This window comes from Acomys russatus, chromosome 24, assembly GCF_903995435.1.
Source record: "Acomys russatus chromosome 24, mAcoRus1.1, whole genome shotgun sequence".
Classification (NCBI taxonomy): Eukaryota; Metazoa; Chordata; class Mammalia; order Rodentia; family Muridae; genus Acomys; species Acomys russatus.
In genome coordinates, this window is record NC_067160.1 from 49,531,884 (window position 1) to 49,554,800 (window position 22,917).

At 52.6% G+C, this 22,917-nt stretch overlaps 2 protein-coding genes across 4 annotated transcripts in view; one reads left to right on the plus strand and one right to left on the minus strand.

Moving 5' to 3' along the window:
• Positions 1 to 16,670, plus strand: part of Mvb12b (multivesicular body subunit 12B) — a 155,908-nt gene extending 139,238 nt beyond the window's left edge. For all 3 annotated transcript variants that reach the window (XM_051166254.1, XM_051166256.1, XM_051166255.1), the window contains exon 10: positions 16,047 to 16,670. In XM_051166254.1, the coding sequence (XP_051022211.1) occupies positions 16,047 to 16,133 (87 nt within the window). In that variant the 3' untranslated portion in view covers positions 16,134 to 16,670. The remainder of the gene's footprint in view (positions 1 to 16,046) is intronic.
• The window catches only part of Rpl12 (ribosomal protein L12), a 1,083,577-nt gene that overhangs the window by 274,446 nt on the left and 786,214 nt on the right, over positions 1 to 22,917 (minus strand). The gene's annotated exons all lie outside the window — the stretch shown is intronic.

The following is a 22,917-nucleotide window of genomic DNA, read 5'->3' on the forward strand; positions in this document are numbered from 1 at the left end:
GCCACAACATTTTCTGTTTCTTACTGTTGGTCTTGGTAAGAAGGCAGGCTTGCATTTGCCGCTGAATTACATTAAAGTTGCTTTAAGGAAGATGAGGAATGGTGGGGGCATCAAGTGGTAGGGAATGGGGTGTGGAAGCACAGCAAGGAGGGCCTGAGTGGGAGTGGCACAGCGTCCATCACTAAAGACTCGAAAGCCACCTACGTCAGCCACCCGGGTGCCTCATGTCATGGTGTTTAGGACATCGCTGCTCACAATCTGAAGGACAGCACTTTCCTCTGCTGCAACCTCAGTGCTCCTCCACCAGTGGGAGCAAGGTGTCTGGGAAGCTACTTCTCTGTGGGCAGAAATGCCATCCAGCCGCCCTGCAGAAGCCAGGACTGAGGTTGAATGAACAGCCAGAGTCCCTGGCAGTGACTAAGCTGTCAGTGGGTGGTTCCAGTGAAAACAAGGGGACTAAATATGGCCTGATCAGTACATCCCTGCCACCTCTCCTGAGGGGGCACCAAAGAAGTAGTGCTCATCCCTGTAGGTAACTGGTCAGTCTCCATCCACTGTTGCTGAGTGTCCCAGTCACTGCTGTATTGTTATTAAGAGACACCATGACGAAGGCAACTCACAGAAGAAGGCATTTAATCAGGGACTGGCTTACATTTTCCAAGGCTTAGTCCATAGTCATCATGGCAGGCAGCAGGCGTGGTGCTGGACCAGGAGCTGAGAGCTCTACCTGATCCACCATCTCATGGCAGAGGAAGACTGGGCCTGGCGTGGGCTTTTGGAACAGTGCCCCGCCCCAGTGACACAGCTCCTCCAACGAAGCCATGCCTCCTAATCCTTCCCAGACTCTTCCACCGCCTAGGGAACCAAACATTCCAATATCCGAGCCTGTGGTGGCCGTTCACACCCAAACCTCCTCACTGCGCACACTGTCCTGCTGCCCCACCTCACCATGGGATTCCTAAAGCTCAGCCCTGCTGTCTGCCACTCGCCTTCCTGCACCAGTCTACCATAGAGCTGCTGGCCCTGTCAGCCCACGAGCAGTTAGGAATGAAGGGAGAACCTCAGATAACAGCCAGCCCCAAAACCACACCAGCTGCCAGCCAGGAACTCACGGTGCCACTGCAGCCTAGATAAACACTGAGTAACAAGCATCCGGAGAGACAAGGAGTCACCTGGTGGTGGATGGGCAGTGCCAAGGGAGAAGACGAAGCACATCCTGGTAGGCAGGGAACACAAAGGAAGCAGCATGCTCGGGTGGCAGCAAGGCCAGCCTATCAGCACTCAAACTCCAAGTTCCACAGGTTTCCTCATGGATGTGTTGATGGTGGAGGTGACACAGTACCATGAACAGGACACTGGGGACTATGAGTGTCTGTGGTCAGGCACCATGTGTTGACCATGAAGGTGATGTGATACTGTCATAAGCAGGACACGGCTGTGCAGTGCACATGTCTGTGGTCCAATGCCATGTGTTGGTAGAAGTGATAGGGTGTCATGGACAGATGCAGGTCCCCTCAGTCTGCCTGTGTTGGATGCCACAGCTACCCATAGTTATTTTTCAGTTAGTTGGTTGGTTGAGACAGACTCTAACCAGTCTAGAACTCACAGAGGGTTGTGCAGGCCCCGTATATGTGGAGGCCAGACAAGGATGCCAGGTGTCCTCCTCTATCTTTAGTCTTTAATTCTCTGAGCCTGACTCTCGGGAAGCCAGCAAGATCCAGTGACCATCTCATCTCTGCACTCCATGCCCAGACCTCAGGCAAGTCTCTTTGCCTCCCGACCCCAGCTGGAGCCCAGGCCTCACGGGACAGTGCTCCATAGCACAGGGCACCTTCCCGTGCCTCCGCTGTCATGGTCTCAGAACTCCCTGGCAGTGTGGCATGCACATCCCTCACATTACAGGAGGGCGCCCAAGAAAGGTGGCATGTATAAGTTAGAGTCAAAACGCCATTGAGCAGCATGGAGGGGCCACTGGAAAGACAAAAACGTCCCCGTTCAGGCTACAGTGAGATGTGGGTGGTGAACTGGATGAAGGTGAGATTAAAAACGTAACTCAGCCTGGACTGGACGGCTGGCACTTTCTCAACTCTCAGAGGCCCCTGCAGTACACCTGTCAATTAGCACAAGGCAACAAAGTGAGTTTTTGCTGTCTCCCCACCCCAGCCCTCTCCCCCTGGGAGGTGACCATGGAGTCACAGCAGAGTTTTCTGGCCTAACCCAGTATGTCGCCCATCTTGTTTTCCTGCCTCTGTGGGAGGGTGGCATGGGACTACTGTCCCCACAAAGCCACACTGTCCTCCCCGCCCCACCCCTACCTCAGCAAAAGCTGCTCTGTCGAGGAGAGAGGAAAACTGCAGTTCCCAGCGTCCATGATGAAGGTCTTCCCTCCAAGTGAGTCGACGGGCATATAAATATCCCCCATCCCCGCGGCTCTTTATTTCCCTTGTAAGCAGTTGCCCCATTTCTCCATCTGATGGATTCCCTGTCCTCGCAGCTGGGGTGGGCGTGCCCCACTCTCTCCAGCCACCTCCTCAAAACCATTCCTGAGCTGGCTGCCTCTGTCCTGTTTGCTTCCATCTACCCAGGCTGCCACAGGCCTTCGCCCCAACTAGACCAACCTCACTACCCTCTCCGTCTGGGGGCCTTGAAGGCATATCCCACACAAACCTTTTAAATCAGAAGCTATGACCCCTGTGATGGAAGGGCATGGGCAGTGGGAAACCAGACTCTGTGACCAGCTCACCCTCCCTGGGGCACAAGGAGCTATGGCTAGGGCCTCTCTCATTGTCCTGACTCGCTTCCTGGGGGAACAGACTGCCTCCATTTTCATAGGGCTTGAAAGCTGAAAGAGGGAGTGTCTCATTAGCAGAGGGACCATCCAGTATTAATCACCCCCTTAAAATTGACAAGGGAGGCAGTGCACTTAACCACTTAATTGCTACAGGTTTTTATGGGCTGCTGTTTGCAGACATATTTAATGAAGAAGTTATAAATCTAAGAGAGCTTAAAATTTTAATTTTATCCCTAAATATTATCCTTGTTCTCGCATTTGTAGTCAGGCCTCAGGAGTGTAGTCACGTGAGATACTCTTTAAATGAACATATTTGCTAACTGGCGTGATTTCAGTTTTTAAAACATTGGTTCCAGCAATTAGGCTTTTTTTTTTCCCAGTTCCCAAATGACTAGAGGAATTCGTCTTGATTATAATTGCTCTTAGCCACGCATATCTAATTTGTGTCTTTTTAAGTGTTAATTAGTAAACAGTTTGAGCTGACATCTTTATGTGTTTGCTTGTTGAAAAATGGGGCTTATTGCTTATTTAGCTTGGGGCTGATTCCGCTAGCATTTACATCACGACTCAGAGGTGAAATTAATGGAACCATATTTGGCAGCATGAGGTTAAAAGAATTTTCAAATTCGACTTCTGGATGTCCACTTTGCCGGGTCCTCTTCAAATGAACCAGGTTAGGGTGGGCTGGGGAGCTGTGCCTGCCGGAGGAGAGCCAGGCAGCTTTTGCATGTATAATGAAATGGCAGAGTCCCAATTTTATCATAGCAAAGTGCTCAGATCCAGCCCAGTTGTTCCTTCTTTTCTGCTTTTGGAAAGCTTTCCTTGTGCTTATGAATGTGAACTGATTTGATGAAGGGTTGGGTTGCAGACACAGAAATATGTGGTCCCTTTGCACCATCTACTGGTTGGGTCCTGAACTGCAGCTGGATTACTTGGCTGCCTCTAGAAAGTTAGGCGCGCTCCACCCTGCTTCCTTCAAAGGGTTTTATTTTCAGCCAGGAAGATGAGCCGGTTGGGGGAATAAATCTGCCTACTTTGTGCATTAAGTGTAATTAGGCCAGAAGACTCTTATAAACTCCTGTATATTCTTCAAAAGCCCCAGATACCACCCAGATTTTTACAGAGCTCACACTGGCTTGAGACCATTGCAGCTCAAAACCAAGAAACCCCAAAAGATGGTACATTGGTGAATCAGGGGTGTGCCAGGCAGCTGACTACGTCCACTTACAGTGTGCCTCACACTGCACCGTCAGCATACATGCAATGATTACCAGCTTCAGAGACGTTTTTAAAGGACCTAATGGGCAGGTTAAGTGGCAGATGTGGAGAAGTTTGCTTCACCCTGCCACACTCTGATGGCCACAGCCATAAACCCATGGTTCGTGCCACAGACCAGCATTGCTCCTCTTCTTCCCCAGTGAAGAGGACCTCACTGATACGGTATCCATTTGAAGTAAGCTGCCAGCTGCGATAGATTGTGTGCACCCATGCGCATGCATGTGCGTGCATGCAGAAACCAGAGGTCAACATGGGGGCGGATGGCATCTTTGCTCCTCTCTTTGCCACTCTTTACCTCTCGCACTGAGCCTGGAGCGCATTGCTTGAGCTAGGTTCTCAGTTCCGGGGCTGCACTGGCTTTTACACGGATGTTTGCATGACAGTCACTTTTCCACCTGAGCTAGCTCCTCCCACCCGGCCATCAACATTTTCCCTACAGACACACTCACGTGTATAAAATGCAAACTTAGAAACAGGTGGAGTGCAGAGTGACTGTGCCCTGCTGCCTGTCACAGACACACACCTAACAAACAGTAGGCCAGCTCGCCTGCGGCCACAGCTCTGTAGCATGCTCCCCACTCCTGCCCACTCTAAATGCTCCCCCTTATGTCCACAGAGCGGTGTAGCGCTCCCTTCACAAACAGGCCTCTTTTGCAGCAGATGGAGACTATTACAGAAGCTACAACTGGCCAAAATGCAGTTTGCAGCTCCCTCCTTCTAATGGCCACATCCCCTGCCTTTTTAAAAAGCACTGTTTTGAGAATCTTATACAAGAATACTACACTCCCCCCTCCAGCTTCTTCTGTGTTTCCCTTTTGACCTCTTCAATTATTGTTACACACACACACACACACACACACACACACACACACACACACACACAACCTGCTAAGTCCATTTAGTATTGCTAGTACATTTGTGTTTAGAGCTGACCACATGGGTTGGCTAACGACTTGGGATTGTAACCTATCAGAGGCTCTCTAGAGAAGACTGGTTCTCTCTCTCTCTCTCTCTCTCTCTCTCTCTCTCTCTCTCTCTCTCTCTCTCTCTCTCTCTTTCTCTCTTTCTCTCTCTCTCTCTCTCTCTCTCTCTCTCTGTGTGTGTGTGTGTGTGTGTGTCTGTCTGTCTCTCTCTCTCTGTCTCTCTGTCTCTCCCCCCTCCCCCGCCATCTGTGTCTGTCTGTCCATCTCTCTCCCTCCCTCCTTCCCTCTCCCTCTCTCCCTCCCTCCTCCTTCTAGTGTTGGGGGCCATGTGAGATTTCCTCCATCTATGTTAGGATGTCATCCAATGGTGTCACTCTGCAAGTCTTTGTTGAATTTGAATAAGTACACCTCCCTGCCTTAAATAAAAGGCACTGTCTCGTAACTGGCATCCTGGCCCACTATCTTTTACCGTCTCTGCACACCCTGACCCCACCCTCATCATCTGGCAGTGTTCCTTGAATCTTTAGGGGTAGAGGTTATATATATTTATCAGCAGGGGCTAGGAAACCCTCAGTCACATGGCCTCTGCATTTGGGCCAACTGTGGTTTCTGTAATGGTCTTGTCTGTAATATTGGATGAAGAGTGAGAGCAACACTTATCTGTGGGCATAGGAAAAAAAGTATTTAGAATGCTGTAGTAGATTACACTGGTTTAGGAAAGTGGTAATAGTAAGCTCCTTTCTAGAGTCCATGGCCTCACCAGCCTCGGTTTACAGTATCAGGCATGAGTTAAGTCCAACTAGGAGGCTTTGACTACCTCCAACACAGGTGCCACAATCGCCTCAGAGGCGTGTTTGCATGCTGTTCCTCATTGTGGCTTCACAGCTGAGGAGGACTTTGAACCGTTTTCTCTTGATAGTCCACATAGCACTTTTGTCCACTTGAGAGCTAATCCTCAGGGAAGAGTCTTCAGTCAGCTGTAGCCTGACTTCTCCAAGCTGACTCTGACGTGTGTGGGGCCTTCAGCAACAGGGTAGGAGGTAGGCAAGAACAGTGGCGATAAGCTGTGCTGTAGCTTGCTCTAACCAACAGCTGGGAAGCGTCTCCTGCTCAGCACTGGGGGTTTGTGCGTCTGTGGCTTGCAGGATGCATCCTCGCCCCACATGCCAGGCCCTTCTGTGACCGTGTGCCAGCTTCATTAGCCGGCACCTGCAGACTGACTTTGCAGTCACCATAGGGACTCTCTCTCTCTCAATGGCTGTAACTGGATGGCAGGCTTTGCTCCCCTGGGTAGGCTTTCTTTAGAAGAGAAAAAGGGTAGTTCTTTGCTTTCCAAATGGAGATGAGCCTACTTGTGCCCACATCACAGGAGTAGGAGGCTAGCTCTCTCTATATTCCAGCCCGGGCCCCTTGAGACTGCATTCCCTGCTCTGCAGCTGGCAGTCCCCATGGCCCCACGTTGGGCTGTCGTCACCATTGGCTGTCTACTGCATGCATTTCTCTTGGGAATCTCGCCTGCTGGTGCTCTTGGCTTGGTGGTTTTCCTCCAGCTTATTTAATATTCGCCCCTTCTCTTTCCCTCACCTTCCCCCTGCCTCAGGGTGCATGCGTGTGGGTGCACTCACCCATGCAGAGGTGGCGGGCATTAAATGTCTTCCTCTTTTGCTCTCCACCTAATGTTCTGAGGCCCGGTCTCTTCCCTGAGTCTGAAGCTGCTGTTTTCCTCTAGCCTGGCTGGCCTGTGAGCCTCGGGGACCCACTTGTTGCTACCCCACAACAGAGGGATCAGAGGAGCACACTGCCGAGCTTGGCTCCGTGAGTTGTGGACACCCAAACTCATGTTCTCACACTCAACACAGCAAACACTACCCCCTCGGCCAGTGCTTCTCAACCTTCCTGATGTTGCGACCCTTTAACACAGCTCTCGTGTGTGGTGACCCCCCCCCAACATAAAATTATTTTGTTGTTACTTCATAACTGTAATTTTGCTGCTATTATAAATTGTAATGTAAATGTCTAATATGCAGGATTTCTGATGTGCAGCCCCTGTGAAAGGATTGTTTGATCCCCAAAGGGGTCCATGTCCCACAGCCTGAGGATCTCTGCTCTAAGCCTTCTTCCCAACCCCCTTTCATTCATTTCTTAGTGATACTTTTATTAATTCTTTGAGATATTCATATGATGTATTTTTAATACATTCAAAATACATTTCCACCCTCCTACCCCTTTCCCACCCAGTTTCAGATTCCTCTATGTTTTCTTTTTTTTTCCATTTAGTGCTGCCCAGCTGGCCTTGGGTGGGAGTGGGGTCTGCCCTAGCATGTGGTCATCCTACAAGAGGACACACCATTAAAGACGCTGCTTTCCCAGCAGCTATCAAATGCCAGTACGTTCTCAGCTCAGAGTGGGAGTTCACATCCACCTTAACCTCCATGCAGGGACTTTAGCTAGTGGAGCTTGCACTGGCCCCAGCACACTATAAAAACACGTGTACGTCTGTCCTGCTGGGTCAGAGAAACACAGTTTTCTGGATTGGTATTATCGAGCACCTCTCGCTGTTTTTACTTACTTTTTAAAGAAATTTTTTAGTTGCATGGTGGGGGATGGGTACAGGTGTGTGCATGTGAGTGCGCCAGAGGAAGCCAGAGGCGCAGATCTTCCCAGCTTGAATGCTGGGGACAGAAGTCGGGTCCCCTGAGAGAGCAGGGTGCACTCTCCACTGCTAGGCCATCTCTCCATCCCCCACTGCTGCCTCTTAGAAGTCTCTCAGTGCCTTCTTCCCACACATCCAAGAGCCTTGGGGAGGGCTGTGATACAAGTGTCCCTTGTAGGGCTGGGCTCTCTTATAATAGACATACTGACTGCTTGGTGGTTACTGCCATCTACTGAGACCCCTCTCAGGTGAAATCCTACCCTCTTTGTTAGTTTGTTTTAAAACAGGGTTTCTGTGTAGCATTGGCTGTCCTGGACTCCCTTTGTAGACCAGGCTGGCCTTGAACTGACCTCCTGCTCATTTTTTAAATTATTGATTACATATACATGCCAGAAGAGGGCACCCGATTTCATTATAGATGGTTGTGACCTCCTGCTCATTTTTTAAATTATTGATTACATATACATGCCAGAAGAGGGCACCCGATTTCATTATAGATGGTTGTGAGCCACCATGTGGTTACTGGGAATTGAACTCAGGACCTCTGGAAGAGCAGGCAATGCTCTTAACCTCTGAGCCATCTCTCCAGCCCATCCTCCTGCTCAGTTTTAAGAGCCCTAAGCTTTAAAGATGTCAACCTTGGTGTTGGGGAAATGCTTTGGGTTTTGTTTTCATGTCATTCTTAGAATTCAAACTACTGCATTTTCTTCTGTTATTTTATATTTTAAAATGCAAAAATATTACAAACTTACCTACTTAATTGGTTTGGCAGTACTAGAAAGAAACCTCTAGAGCTGGCTTTATTTCTAAGGCTTAGGCAGTTTTTGGGTCATTTCCTTCTCAGTTCTTAGTGTCACCTTTTTGCATCTTTGCATGCAGTGTGGGACTCTAGCTGTGCCGTCTGTTCTGCCTCCTGCTTTGTCATACACTGTCATATACAGTGGCTTAGTCAGTTCCCTCTGCTCCCCCAGGATTTTCCTAACTAGAGGCATGATTATTCCCTCGCAGCCTTCCAAGGAGGGGAGAGTTTTCTTTGTTTCATTTCATTTTGTTTTGTCTTGACTTGTTTTGTCTTGATGTATAGGCCAGGATGGCCACCACTCCACCTTCCATTGGTTTGTTTTCAGTACATTTGGGTACTCGGGGCACATGCATACAGAGGTCAGAGGGCAACTTGCAGAGCTGTTTCTCCCTTACCACTCAGGGATCGAACTCCATGTCATGAGGCTTGGTTGGCAGCAAGCACCTTTACGTGCTGAGCCATCTCACCAGCCCATCCTTGGTTTCTGTTGGAGCTGCGCTGAAGTCATGGGTAATAGAATGGCTGACATTTTACGTGGCACATCCACCTGAGGACAGGTGTACCTGCTTACCTGGGTCTTGGCGTGTTGGCCATTGGGAAATCAAAGGACCTTCTTTAAAGAGTTCTCAGGGTTTTGTTTTTGTTTTGTTTTGTTTTGTTTTCTGTTGTTCTTTTGAGATGGAGTCTCAAGCAGCTCAGGCTGACCTTAAACTCTGTGTATAGTGGAAGATGATCTTCACCTTTTGGTGCTCCTGTCTTGTCTTTCCGATGCTAGGTTACAGACATACACCACCATGCCAGGTTTTTACAGTGCTGGGGGTCGAACCCAGGCCCTTGTGCATGCTGGGCCAGCAGTGTACCAGCTGAGCCATACCCCCGCCCCATCCTGTTTCTTTCAAGACATGCCTGGTGTTCTGTCTTTATGGCTCCTGTTGGCAGCACCATTGCTTGTGCCATCCTGGTGTTGGTTATGATACCAGAGCACACCTCTCTTGACTTGAAACAACAGTCATTTTGCTCTCCTTGTCACCCCACCAACAGACAAGCAGCCCAGACACTGTCCTGGCCTCTTGAATAGCACCTGACCTCCCCTTCCTGGTGTACTTGTCTCCTGAGATGGCCCTTCTAGGTCCCCAAGCCTCTTTAGTGGCAGTTTCTACTTTCAATCTCTATACATTTTCCTTTGTTTTTCTTCTGTGTAAGGATTGGCCATGTTTTCTCTTTCCTGAATATTCTCATCAGGACGGGTGGCACTTGTCAGCAGTGGCTGTCAGCCTTCTGTGGACATGGCTGTCTTTCCTCCTTGCATAGCACTGTGGTGGGCTGTGTTAACAGAGCCCTGGTCTGAGTTCCCTGATCCCCTCTCCTGTCTTTGGTGTTCACGTGTGTATCCATGTGTGTAGGCCATGTGTGTGTAGGTGCAGCCACAGGCCAGAAGAGGGAATCACACCCCATGGAGCTGGAGTTGTCAGTGGTGAGTCACCCAGGGTGGGGGCTGGGAACGAAACTCAGTTCCCTGGAAGAGAAGAAAGTTTTCCTAATGCTGAGTCTCCTCATGTAGTTCCCTGCGTAGTGGTGACTCCAACCTTAAAATTATCTCGTTGCTACTTCATAATTGTAGTGTTGCTACTGTTATGAATCGCAATATAAACATTTTTGGAGATAGAGGTTTGCCAAGGGGGTTGAGCATCACGGCTCTAACTTTAGAGTTCTTTTTGGAGGCAGCATCACCTAAGGGTGGCTCCCACAGAGTTTGCTCCCACAGTGGCCTGGGGCACCCAGCATGTAAATAAAAGCCGTGGAATTGTGTTTTTTTTTTAAATATTTTATTAATTTTAATTTATGTGCATTGGTCTGAGAGTGTCAGATCTTGGAGTTACAGACAGTTGTGAGCTGCCATGTGGGTGCTGGGAATTGAACCTGGGTACTTTGGAAGAGCAGGCAGTGCTCTTAACCACTGAGCCATCTCTCCAGCCCAAGAGCTGTGGAATTATAGCTGCAACATTATCTGTCACCAACACACCTCCATGGGTAAAACCAGAGTCAAGGTGAATGGTTAGTTTTTGCCAGCCTTTCAAAGGAAGAACTTCCACTATTTTGTTTTACTTTATTTTATCTTATTTTATTTTCAGGTTTATGAGACTTTTGTCCCACAAGTTAAAATGAGGCAATTCCACAAACTGAACTAGAAAAGGCTGCCAGGTCCAGGTGACAAAAAGTGAACATTATACCTGTCAGCGGTGGTGTTGTCACCATGATGTGGCAGCCTCAATCCTCTGTGGACATCTCTCTCCAGGAGAACCATGGAGGCTGACGGTGGTTCCATGGGAGTCAGGCAGTGTGTGGCTCTCCTGTGTCCACATGGGGAGAGGACAGGACCAGTGTACTGGCTGTCATGTCGCTGGTCACCCTGCCCCATTAGGAGTCCAGCTTCCTGGCTTTGCTTGTGACACTCTTGCTGGACCTTGCTTTCACCCAGTCTTCTCATGTCTACAGAGCCATTATCCAAGCAGGGGACACAGACATGGACCACGTGTCCTTCCTCTGTCCATCCTTCAGCCTTGCCCTTCAGTTGCCTGAGGAGTGCATGTATCCCAGAGGTCCCAGCCCTGGCTGCTAAGTGGATTACCTGGGGTCCCTGTCAGAGGCTAAGCTGTGAGTGAGGAAGGGCGGAGGCCTAAGAATGTATTTACAAATGAAAAACATGTTTGAGTCCAGTGCCTGGGAGGTGGGGGACGACAGAGTGGCCCAAGGGGAGGCCTGAGAGAGCAGGCGGGTGGGCTGTCGTGTCTAGCCTTTCAGCTTCTCTGAGCCACGCAATCAGTTACAAGGCTCATCCTTAAGAAAAGTGTGATTGAATTCCAAAAATATTACAAAAACTTGATCTAGGTATGCTGGTGCACACCATTAATTCCAGCCCTTCAGAGGCAGGCAGATCTCTGGGAATTTGGAGCCAGCCTGGTCTATATAGTAAATCCCAGGCCAGCCAGGGTTACACAGAGAAACCCTGTCTTTAAAGAAAAATTTAACCTATCTCATGACATTTTAACTAAATTGGCTATTTTGTTCCAGGCTGCCTGGTCTAGCCTCTTCTGCTCCCTCTGCCCTGGTGTTAGGCCATCTGTGACAACACAGCCCGCTCTCCACTGCACTTATTTTGGCTCTTTAGTTCCCTACATTCCTGGCCCTACCTGGGGCCTCGAGGATTGTCCACACCCTTCTAGGACCTTCTGTGATCTGGCATAGCACAACCTGCCTTTCCCCTGTTTGTCACCTGATCCCTTATCCCATCTCAACCCCTTTGGGTCTGGGCCAGCACTGCCCTGGCTCATTCTGGGGGTCTCAGGAAATCTGACGGTTTCCCAGGCTTGCTTCCTCTCTGCAAAGTGTGGTTCTGGAAAGAGACCTTCCCTCCTTCCTTGTTTAGAACCCCTGGAGAGTATGACTGATACTGCATCCAGAGAGGAGGGTGGGGCAGGCACAGCTTGTGCTCACCAAACCTCCTCCCCCAATCCCGCTTCTTCATTAGGTAGCACTTCTGTTTCAGGGAAGCCTCCCCTTACCAACCATTAAAACAGCCCAGGACCTATAAGAATGCTGCTGCTATCCTCATTTCTGCCTCCTGGGCACAAGCACTCCTTGGTGTGTTTGCACAGATCACCCCAGTGACCCCCATAGCTCCCCTGAGTGACAGGAGAATCTACTCAGCCCTTTTCCTGGAAGCTGCAGTGACCATCCTCAATGATACTGTTACCTCCTACTAACAGAACTCTGGTCTCGTGGTGAGTAAGGGCTGTGGAAACTGTGGCCCCTTGTCTGCCTGAGAGGCCTGAGGCTGTCTACTACAAGGTTCTGGGGCCTCGGGGAAAGTCCCCTACAGAGCCCCTGACAGTGACATCTCTTTTCTAGGCCAGGCCAGCAGTACAGTTGCAATGACAGGCTATGTCCACCAGAGGGCACGCTGCCACACACTGCTCAGCTGGAGTGTGCTCTGCACACCAAGTGCTTTTTAATTGAAAAAAATTTTTAATTCAAAAAGGATTTGCTGTTTGTACTCAAGTGCAGGTTTTTCTTATGCAGGAGGCTAATGTCTTGAGTAAACAGATCTGGGCTCAAATCCACCTTCAAAGGTACTCTGTTTGCCCAAGGGAGTGAAAGGGCTTCCAGAAGCGGCCCTAGTCTCTTGGGCAAACATTTTGGGGACGAGGAATCCCCAGCGGAGGACATCGTCTGTGGGAAGGTTATCCGCAGCCTAAGGGGGATTATGTCGGGGGACATATGTTGAAATTTCATTTGGGGAATTAGGGAAAAAAAAGAGTGGGGGTGGTGACTTTTTCCAGCCAAGATCACCTAAAAAGGGAAAAACTCCAGGGAGAGGGCGGGGGGGGGGGACCAAGGGATCTGTGTGTTGTGTCAGCCCCCAAGGTCTCTGTGTGCTCGGGCTATAGGGCAGGAAAGGGCAAGTGTGTACTTGCAAGTCCCCGCTCCACTGCAAGCCAGGGCGCAAGAGAAATAGGAATTCAGATGATGAACTGGAAGGCAGGTCCTTGCCCCTCCCAGAGACCCACGGTAGGCATGGACACACACACACACATGCACACACACGCACACACACACACACCCCACTGCCCAGAAAGCTGCAGCTCCCATCCTCATGCAGGTTGCCATCCCCAGTCTCGGGCTAGGATATTCTGAGCCAGACCAACCAGCGTCAAATGAGAAAGTCCCACTGCCCCGTGGACGTCTTCCCTCCCCCACCCCCCGGCAGAGCATACTTCTGAAATGGCAGTGAGACTGTGTGCCCAGCCCTGACCCTGCTGTCATCACAGACCTTTTCCTTCTGTCATCTGAGAGTCACACCACCTCAGCCCTGGCTTCCTAAGTGGGGCACCCCACCCTCCCTGCCCTTAGCCCCTCCCTCCTAGTGCATCCTCACCCACTTGGCCACTATATCCTAGCCTATGGCCCCTCCCACTCCTCCCCTCCCCACATCACTCCCAGGTCATGAGATTAGTCAGGCTCTCTCAGAACTGACCCCACTATCCAGTCACCTAGAAGACACTAGCCTGGGACTGGCCGGCTTCAGGTCAGGATTTGTGGTGTCTCATGTCAGGATGTCACCTTCGTGCTGCCCCAGGGCCTCCAACCCCCACCTCAAGGGTATTGGTCTGTCCTCTTGTCTTCTTACTGCCATGCTGTTGTCACTGTGACCCCAAGACCTCCCCACTCCTAATACACTCACTCTCTCTCTCTCTCTCTCTCTCTCTCTCTCTCTCTCTCTCTCTCTCTCTCTCTCTCTCTGCCCCCCCCCGGGGGCCCTCTCCCAGCCACTGGCAAAACTACATTCCTGTCATCTCCCCAAGCTGCACTTCCTGTCTGCACAGATGTCCTGATGCTCCAGGCCTCTGGGCCCTCCACTCTCAAGCCTGTACCATTAAGTCCCCTGCACCTCTGGCCTGCCATGTCTTTGCTCTACCTGGGAAAGGCCCCTGTTCCAAGAAGTGTTCCTGGGAGGTGGTGGTTAGACCTGGGCTGTATGGAAGGTTCCTGGGCCCCTCTGACACCTTCTGTGAGCCCTAGGGACAAAGGATTTCATAGGAATTATACCTTTGCACTCCTCCCAACATGACCCCCATTCTCCAAACGTTCCTTCTCCCACCCACCACTCTACCCCTGGCAGAGTAACATCAAGCCAACAGGGGCTCTAAAGTATTACTGTTCCCTGACATGCACACGTGTGATCAGCCACCAGGTGGCAGTGTTGTGCTGAAGTATCTTAGGTAGCCAGCCAGCTGGCTGTAGCCTGATGCAATGGTGTCCGCCTGACTGGATGGTGTCCTGTGCCTTCCAGAGTCACTAGAGGGCAGGAGACTAGGGGGACTGTGGGCTGCTCTGGTAGGCTTCCCTCATAGCCAGCAGATGTTTAGTAGAAACTGCTTGCCACTAAGGTCGGGCCTGCGCCACCCCTGGAATTAATAGGCCACACCCCACTTTAGAAGTAAGTCCCCCAGGACCTGCCTGAGGCTGCCTGCATCATCCAGGTCACTCCTGCTCCCCATCCTGGTAACATGCTGAGAGGCAGAGCTCACGGTTGCAGAGGTGCTACCTTGAGTGGCTCCCAGCTACTCTTCTTTCTCGGGGCGGCCTCCTTGCTGTTGGCAGCTTGCTTTGGGGGAAGGTGGCGGGTCCCGCTTGGCCAGTGTGCCTGGCACTCCAGGCATGGGGCCACACAGCCTGGCTGGGGCCTGCAGCTTCTCCTGCTACGGTTTGACCACATCCTCCTCCACACACTGAGTACTGGGTGGGTGTCCTGCACAGAGTGACCGAGTTCAAGGCTGCAGTCCTTCTCAGCCATCTTTCTGTTGCAAAGCCTCTTCAGAGCCTCCACTGCTCACCACTTCCAACCATGACCATGCTTGGCAGCCACTAAGCTAAACACCCGCCACCTAATGCTGTCTATTGGGGCACCCCGGGCTATCTATCCCACAACCCTCTTTACCTCTGCCAGGATAAAAAACCTTCTTCTGTACCTCACCTGCACCCACATTTGGGTGTCTAATGCCCCAGCCTTCAAGTGAGCTGCAGGGCCCCCCTCCCTACCCAACACACTTGCTACTTCTCAGAGTTTTCACTGAACTTGGAGCCTTTTACTGCCAGAACTTACTCTACAGAATTGGGGTCTCCAGTACAAGAGTTAATAATCCTCTACAGAGTGGCTCTTGGCTCAGGAGCTGCCTGGTCTGTCCGTGTGTGTGTGTCTGTCTCTGGGTGTGGTGAGGAAAGGTTGCAGAGGGTATGGGGTTGTGAGAGCAGCCCAGAAGCCCTTCCCTTGGCCTTCGGGTCACTGACGTGCCTGTCATGGAGTCAATGCACAGCAAGTACCTGGGAGTTCAGGGAGGCCTCTGGTCAGGCACAGAGTTGGCTCTCAGGTCTGTCTCCAAGAGCCTTGCAGTGGTCCCTCCTGAGGTACAAGATGGAGCATGAAAGTACTTGCCTCTCAGCCTGGTAAAAGGCTCTCCTGTGAGCTTTTCGTTGGCACCAGTAGTGGACTCTGCTGGTGCCAGAATCTCATCCTGCAGAGGCAGGCAGGGATTGTGAAAGCTGCCTACCCATTGTCACCTCCTGAGCCTGCTGCCTGTCTCATACAAGTCTCTTTCTCCCCCCGACCCCCGCGCGTGCGCGCGCACGCGCGCGCGCGCACACACACACACACACACACACACACACACACACACACACTCACACACTTTCTTTCCTTCACACAAAGTGAAACGTTATCCTTACTCCAATTCCCAGCCTGGATACCTATCCAGCAGTCATTGTGCCTGAAGTTGGGCAGGGCCTAGCCTCACCTCTGCTCAGCTGGGCCTGGCCTCACCTCTGCGCAGCTGGGCCTGGCCTCACCTCTGCGCAGCTGGGCCTGGCCTCACCTCTGCGCAGCTGGGCCTGGCCTCACCTCTGCGCAGCTGGGCCTGGCCTCACCTCTGCGCAGCAGGGCCTGGCCTCACCGCTGCTCAGCAGGGCCTGGCCTCACCGCTGCTCAGCTGGGCCTTCACTGGGGTACTCTGGCCTGACTCCACCTCTCTCCTCCTCTTGCAGTACGAGTACAGCTTCCGCACAGAGCAGAGTGCAGCCGCACGGCTCCCACCCAGCCCTACCCGGTGCCAGCAGATCCCCCAGTCCTGAGGAGCCCACAGCCTCCTGCGGGAGAAGACATCTTCTACCCGGTGCCCAGACTACTGACAGGGTGGCTGGGGTGAGAGTCACTCCCTCTGTCACCTGCCCATTCTGCTTGCCCTCCCCACTGACCAAGAGACTCTGGGCAGCTGTGTGGTCATATGCGGTCATCAGCTCGCCTGTCAAGACTCCCCTGACTCCCTGGGAACGTCGTTCATAATTGTGACTAATGTATGTGCCGTTAGTGACCAGAGTCTCCTAGCACACGTTTGTGATGACCACTTACCCCACAAAGAAAGAAAACTTCTTCCTTACCTGGGTCACCCGTGAGAACCCAGGCATATGCTCCCGCCACCCAGTGGTGCCCACCGGCTCCCCTACAACTGACCATCGCCTACTGCAGGAATCCCACAGGCCACTGGCTCCCTCCTGGAAGACCCCAAGGTTGACTGCTTCACGCAGGACCCTGCAAGATGCACTGATCACCTCTGACCCAGCTGGTCAGCCGGCTCAAGTGGCCCATGCATCTCATGATGACACTAGGAAACAGGCCTCAATGCACTTGAGATAATGACGGACTCTTCCCACAGCGCACACACTGGATGTCCAGAGAGCACAGACGGAACTCCTCTTTCTGTGGAGGTGACTGGGTGCCTACTTAGATGGAATCCTGGCTGCCAGGGTACTATGCCTGGCCACAAGCTCCAATCCCCACAAAGGGCTCACCTGTGGAGCATCCACCTGCCAGCAACAGCGCCATATGCCTCTTGTCTTGTGCCCTGACCTGGTGGCGACTGACACAGAGCATGCTTTGAGACGAATGGTACCCAGCCCTGTAGGGACATAGTACAAGGGCACCAACTGCTCTCAGCCAACCCACCACACTGTATAGGGGGCACTTCCACCAGAGATCTGCTGTTTTGAAAAGTACCTCTGTCCCAGGTCTCTGCATTTGGGCCAGAACATTTCACAGGTGTCAACCTGAGGTGCCAAGTTCAGTCCTACAAGTGTCGCCATGAGAACAGTGGTCATTGCTGTCCCAGATCTCAGATTCACCGTGATGCCACTGCTTTGTCACAGTTGGCTCTTAGGTTTTGATTGATACCGGTCCCCAGAGGGTCTATGGATGTGAAAGCATGCACAGTGGACAGTGGCCATGAGCAGCTCACACACCAGCTGGTACAAACCTCTCCAGTTATAGCTCCCGAGGTAGCCACAGGCAGCTGGGTACCCAGGGTGCAAACGGATCAGGATCAAGAACCAGCCAACAGGATGGCATGAAGCCGGGCAGGTCCAAAAATACCTCACCAACTTGCATCAGCCCCTCAGGCCCCTGTGGATCACCCTTCCTCCTCCTCAGCCATCTTTTCCACTTGATGGTACTTCATCTCTGTGTCAGGAATGCTCACCTCATCTCCTTGCCTCAGACGTGCCTGTGCCCTGTGTGGTACCCATCATGCCCTTGCCTCTGGGTCCCACAGCCTCCAGGTAGCACAGGTCATGAAAATGCAGGTAGCTCATCTGCTGGTGCCCCCAGAGGCCCATGGGCTCAACATAGGCATCTCTAGCAAAGCCTAGTGCCATGGTGGCTCTCAAGGGAGCTAATGAACTGTCCCCAGTCGGCTCCACAAGTCGGGGATTCCGAGGACCTGTGTCTACTGCTGCTGTAACACCAAGTGGCTTGTGTGACCTGAGGCCTAGCAGAGACGGGGCAAACACCCACAGTCTGAGTTAACTGGGAAGGTTGGGGGACAGCACTCTGGGCTCTGCTGAGCACTTCGTTTGCGTTTGTGCACTTTGTCTTATCACCTCTTTCCATTCCCCAGTTGTGAAATTGTCCCCACCAGGTGACACTGGATGGCCCTCCTCACATCCCTTGATGGAGAATGGCTTCTCTGCAGCTCTTACAGGTCCTGAAAGTTAAACAATGAGGACAGTAGACCCTCGTCAGTTCTCAAGAAGGCTAAGTGAGAGGGTTCTTGGAGAGGGAGGGAGCTCTGCAGCCCCCTCATGCACTCCCACAGGACTCAGAAGAGGGCTGACCGCAAGCTCTAACTGGAGCAATCTCGGGACATTGCAGATGCAGTTTAAGAATAACCTTGACTGTGAATGTTATAGCAGCAGAGCTTCTAGCTTCTGAAGCGTCGAGGACGACTCGGTGTCTGTGGTAGGTTTTAGCTTGCGCCCAACCCCTGGTTCCTTGTCTTCTGGCGATGGTAGTGATCGTGTGTGCACACTCATGTTCGCCTTGTGTGGACCTGGCACAGACCCAGACCCTGGAGGTGGGGCTACGGCTCACAGCAGAACTGAGTGGCCTTCGTGTGCTATGTGGAGCGCTTTACTGCTCCTGGCCACTGTAATCTGAGCACAAGGATTCGCTGGGAGACATGAAGAGCCTCCCCCTCCCCCACCAGCATGTCCCACAACTGCTGCTGTCCCTGCCAAGCACACACGACTCTTGAAAAGGCTAACCAGAGCACAGCACCCTGTCCCCACCATCCCTAACTGAAAAGTTGGCTCCTTCCTAAGGGCCTTGCAAATGGCATATGGGTGACAAAGGGGGAGGGGCTCCAGGGTCACTTAGTAATTTACCATGAAGTCTAGGAATTCATGTCAGCCAACTCTGTCGTGTGGAGTAGTGAAAGCCCCACTCTCCTAGGGAAGAGAAAGACAGAGCCATAAGTGTTACTTGTGTTCAGCGGCATGTGACCAAGGTCTTTCTGAAGCTCCTGTCAGAAGGTTGCACAGCAAGGGGACCGAGGTACTGAGCACACACACCCTCCCTTCTCTGGCACCAGGCTTGGCAGTCTTAAGCACATTTCCTGTCATCCCCAAACAAGCCCAGCAGTGGGTGCTCTTTGCCCCTGTCACATGAAGAGCCTGAGACATGACTATAAGCTTGCCAGTACAGAGGCAGAATCTGACCCCAAAGCCCCTGGGCCAACCACCTGGTCTTTGTATCCATTCCCTAAGAGGGGCTTTCCTTTGCCACGGAGTCACCACACTGTGGTAGTGGGTTGTGGCCATGGGTCAGGCTGAGAGCCTCCCCTGACCCGAGGGCTCCCCAGCCTGAGAGCATCTCCTGCCGCATGCATTTGTGACTCCTGGCCAAGGGAGGTAGAAAAGGGCGTTGGTGTGCTGCTGGGCCACAAAGGCCACATGCTCAACTCATGAAATTGGATTGTGCCCATCTGCCCCTCAGAGCCTGATGACAAAGCTAGGTGCCCAGTCTGGCACCCAGCTCCCTCTCAGGTGACCCAAGCACATCAGGGCAGCCCAGCTTTCTTCACCTACTTTGGGCATAAGCCTGTGAGCCACCGTGGCCATCAGCACCAGGAGACCAGGCTCTGTTTCTCTTTAAAGGTTTGTGAGCTGTTGGGCCACTGTGTGGCGCGGGCACAGGGACCTGAGGCACAGCTGCCTCCTTGTGTATTTATTCAAGGTGATTGCTTGGCAAAGGGAAGTTTCACTGTGTGGTTGTATTCTTAATATAATTTGTTAAATAAATGTTTGTTTTAACCTCTTTTTCCCCGGTTTGCTGTTATTTTTAAAGCCACCAGAGGTCAGTGTCCCTCAGAGGAGGCCTTCTGCCCAGCTGCAAACTGTCCCTCCTGCTTCCAGGGTTCCTGGGGGCCAGGTGGTCACTACCCTAGCCTTTCAGACTTCTAGAAAGAGCTACTAGGCTACGTGAGCATTTCAGGACCACTGACATTCTTGGCCCTCGGAAGCTCCTGAGAGAAATCCCAGTAGCTGTGAACACAAGGCCTGAGAAAACAGCAGAAGGCTCTCTCACCTCCTGCCGCTGCATCCCAGACACCCAGGAAGTAAATACAAGTAGGGCCTTAGTCATGAGAGGTAGAGACCTTAAGCACCACTTGGGAAAGATAGAATGAGCTCTGATGCCAGGGGCCTGGGTGCCAAATGTGTCCCCATGACCACCAACCGAGGCCACAGTCGGCGAGGTGGCCAAGCCAGATGCTGCTGCCACATCCTCACTCACCAGCCACCACCTGGGTACCTGGCAGCCCCCCACCCGCTCTCCCCATACTCTCCCTCCCCCATGATACTCACAGCACATGGGCATGGGCATCATTTAGATTTCGAGTGTTCTCCAAAGGCAAAGCGACACAGTCTTAATTGTCAGGTCACAAGCCTCCCAGAAATACGTGGATCACAAGGGCTGCAGCGTCAGCGGTGGCTCACTCCACCACTGTGATTACAAGGCGATTGATGCACTATTGGGAAGCAATAGCAAAAGGTAAAGGGACCTAGTTAAAGGCCCGTGGTTCTGTATCCTGTCCTGTCCCCACCCTTCCGTCTCCTCCCGGCTTTCTCAGTCACCCCTTCTGCCTGATGATTTGCATCGCCTAGGCCCAAACTCTAGGAGTAAACAAATTTCTGCTTGTTAAAGGTGATGTTCTCAGGTGTGTTATCACAGCAACAGAAAGCTAAACACGACCTCTGAGATTACAGTCTCAGTTCAGAAATGGCTGAAGCCCCATTCTCATCCCAAATCCAGAGTCCTGGGGCCTGGACTGACAATCATTACCTAAAGATTGTCCTCTGTTGCTCCTTCTCTGGCCCAACGTTCTACCCCGCAGCAGCCCTCAGAACCCCTCCCAGCAGAGAGGCATCACCCCATTCTGTCTTCCTCTCACTCATCTTCCCAGGGGAACCCCCCCTCTTCCAAGAACGAGGCCCAGTCCACCTCCCAGCTCTGACTCACTCCTGCTGATGGCCCTGCACATGGAACTCCCCACCTAGACTCTTGAGACACCACCTTGCCTTTGCATCATCTGTTCCTTCTACCCAGGATGCATTTCCCCACACTTGTACCTGGTAAGCTCCTCTTCATCCTTCAAGACCTCCTGCCTTGCCCTACTCTGCAGCAAGCCACCTGAGTACCCACATGTCACTGAACTGCAGCCACTTGGTGCTCTCACTCAGTCCTGTGTCCCTAGAAGAGGGGCCATGTCATGTTTCTCATTTCCTCCCCTGCCACGGGTCTAGAAAGTGGCAGCATCCATAATTCCTCTCATGTAAGTCTCTTGGAGCAGGTGTGGCAGGCAGGACCTGTGAGCAGATGTGTGAAGTCAGAGAAGGATGGGCCCCAGCTATACCCTGAGGTCCCTCAGTGGCCTCTCTGCACTAGTCTTCATGTGTCCCATAGAGACCATGGTCCTCAACAGGTTTGTCCCAGCACAAGCTTGGCTCCATGTTTGCCAGGCCTCGGTGGTGGTGGTGTGGTGTGTGGTGTGGTGTGGTGTGGTGTGGTGTGGTGTGGTGGTGTGGTGTGGTGTGGTGTGGTGTGGTGGTGTGGTGTGGTGTGGTGTGGTGTGGTGTGGTGTGGTGGTGTGGTGTGGTGTGGTGTGGTGTGGTGTGGTGTGGTGGTGTGGTGTGGTGTGGTGTGGTGTGGTGTGGTGTGGTGTGGTGTGGTGTGGTGTGTGGTGGGTGTGGTGGGTGGTGTGGTGTGGTGTGGTGGTGTGGTGTGGTGTGGTGTGGTGTGGTGGTGTGGTGGGTGTGGTGTGGTGTGGTGTGGTGTGGTGTGTGTGGTGTGGTGTGGTGTGGTGTGCTGTGGTGTGGTGTGCTGTGGTGTGGTGTGGTGTGCTGTGGTGTGGTGTGCTGTGGTGTGGTGGTGTGATGTGGTGGTGTGGTGGTGTGGTGGTGTGGTGTGGTGTGGTGTGGTGTGGTGGTGTGGTGTGGTGTGGTGTGGTGTGGTGTGTGGTGTGGTGTGGTGGTGTGGTGTGTGTGGTGTGGTGTGGTGTGGTGTGGTGTGGTGTGTGGTGGGTGTGGTGTGGTGTGGTTGCTGTGGTGTGGTGTGCTGTGGTGTGGTGTGGTGGTGTGGTGTGGTGTGGTGGTGTGGTGTGGTGGTGTGGTGTGGTGTGGTGTGCTGTGGTGTGGTGTGGTGTGGTGTGGTGTGGTGGTGTGGTGTGGTGTGGTGGTGTGGTGTGGTGTGGTGGTGTGGTGTGGTGTGGTGTGGTGTGGGTGGTGTGGTGTGGTGTGGTGGTGTGGTGTGGTGGTTGTGGCTGTGGTGTGGTGGTGTGGTGTGGTGGTGGTGGTGTGTGTGGGTGTTGGTGTGGTGGGTGTGGTGGTGTGGTGTGGTGTGGGGTGGTGTGGTGTGGTGGTGTGGTGTGGTGTGGTGGTGTGGTGTGGTGGTGTGGTGTGGGTGTGGTGTGTGTGGTGTGGTGGTGTGGTGTGGTGTGGTGTGTGGTGTGGTGTGGTGTGGTGGTGTGGTGTGTGTGGTGTGGTGTGGTGTGGTGGTGTGGTGTGGTGGTGGTGTGGTGTGGTGTGGTTGGTGGTGTAGGTGTGGTGTGTGTGGTGGTGTGGTGTGGTGGTGGTTAGTGGGTGTGGGTGGTGGTGGTTTGTGTGGTGTGGTGTGTGGTGTGGGTGTGGTGTGTGTGTGTGGTGTGTGGTGGTGTGGGTGGTGTGGTGTGGGGTGGTGTGGTGTTGTGGTGTGGTGTGGTGTGGTGTGGTGTGGTGTGGTGGTGTGGTGGTGTGTGGTGTGGTGTGGTGCGGTGCGGTGCGGTGCGGTGCGGTGCGGTGCGGTGCGGTGCGGTGCGGTGGTGTGGTGTGGTGTGGTGTGGTGTGGGTGTGGTGTGGTGTGGTGGTGGTGGTGTTGTGTGGTGGTGTGGTGGTGGTGTGTGTGTGGTGTGGTGTGGTGGTGTGGTGTGGTGTGGTGTGGTGTGGGTGTGGTGTGGTGTGTGTGTGTGTGTTGGTGTGGTGTGCTGTGGTGTGGGTGGTGTGGTGGTGTTGGTGTGTTGTGGGTGTGGTGGTGGTGTGGTGTGGTGTGGTG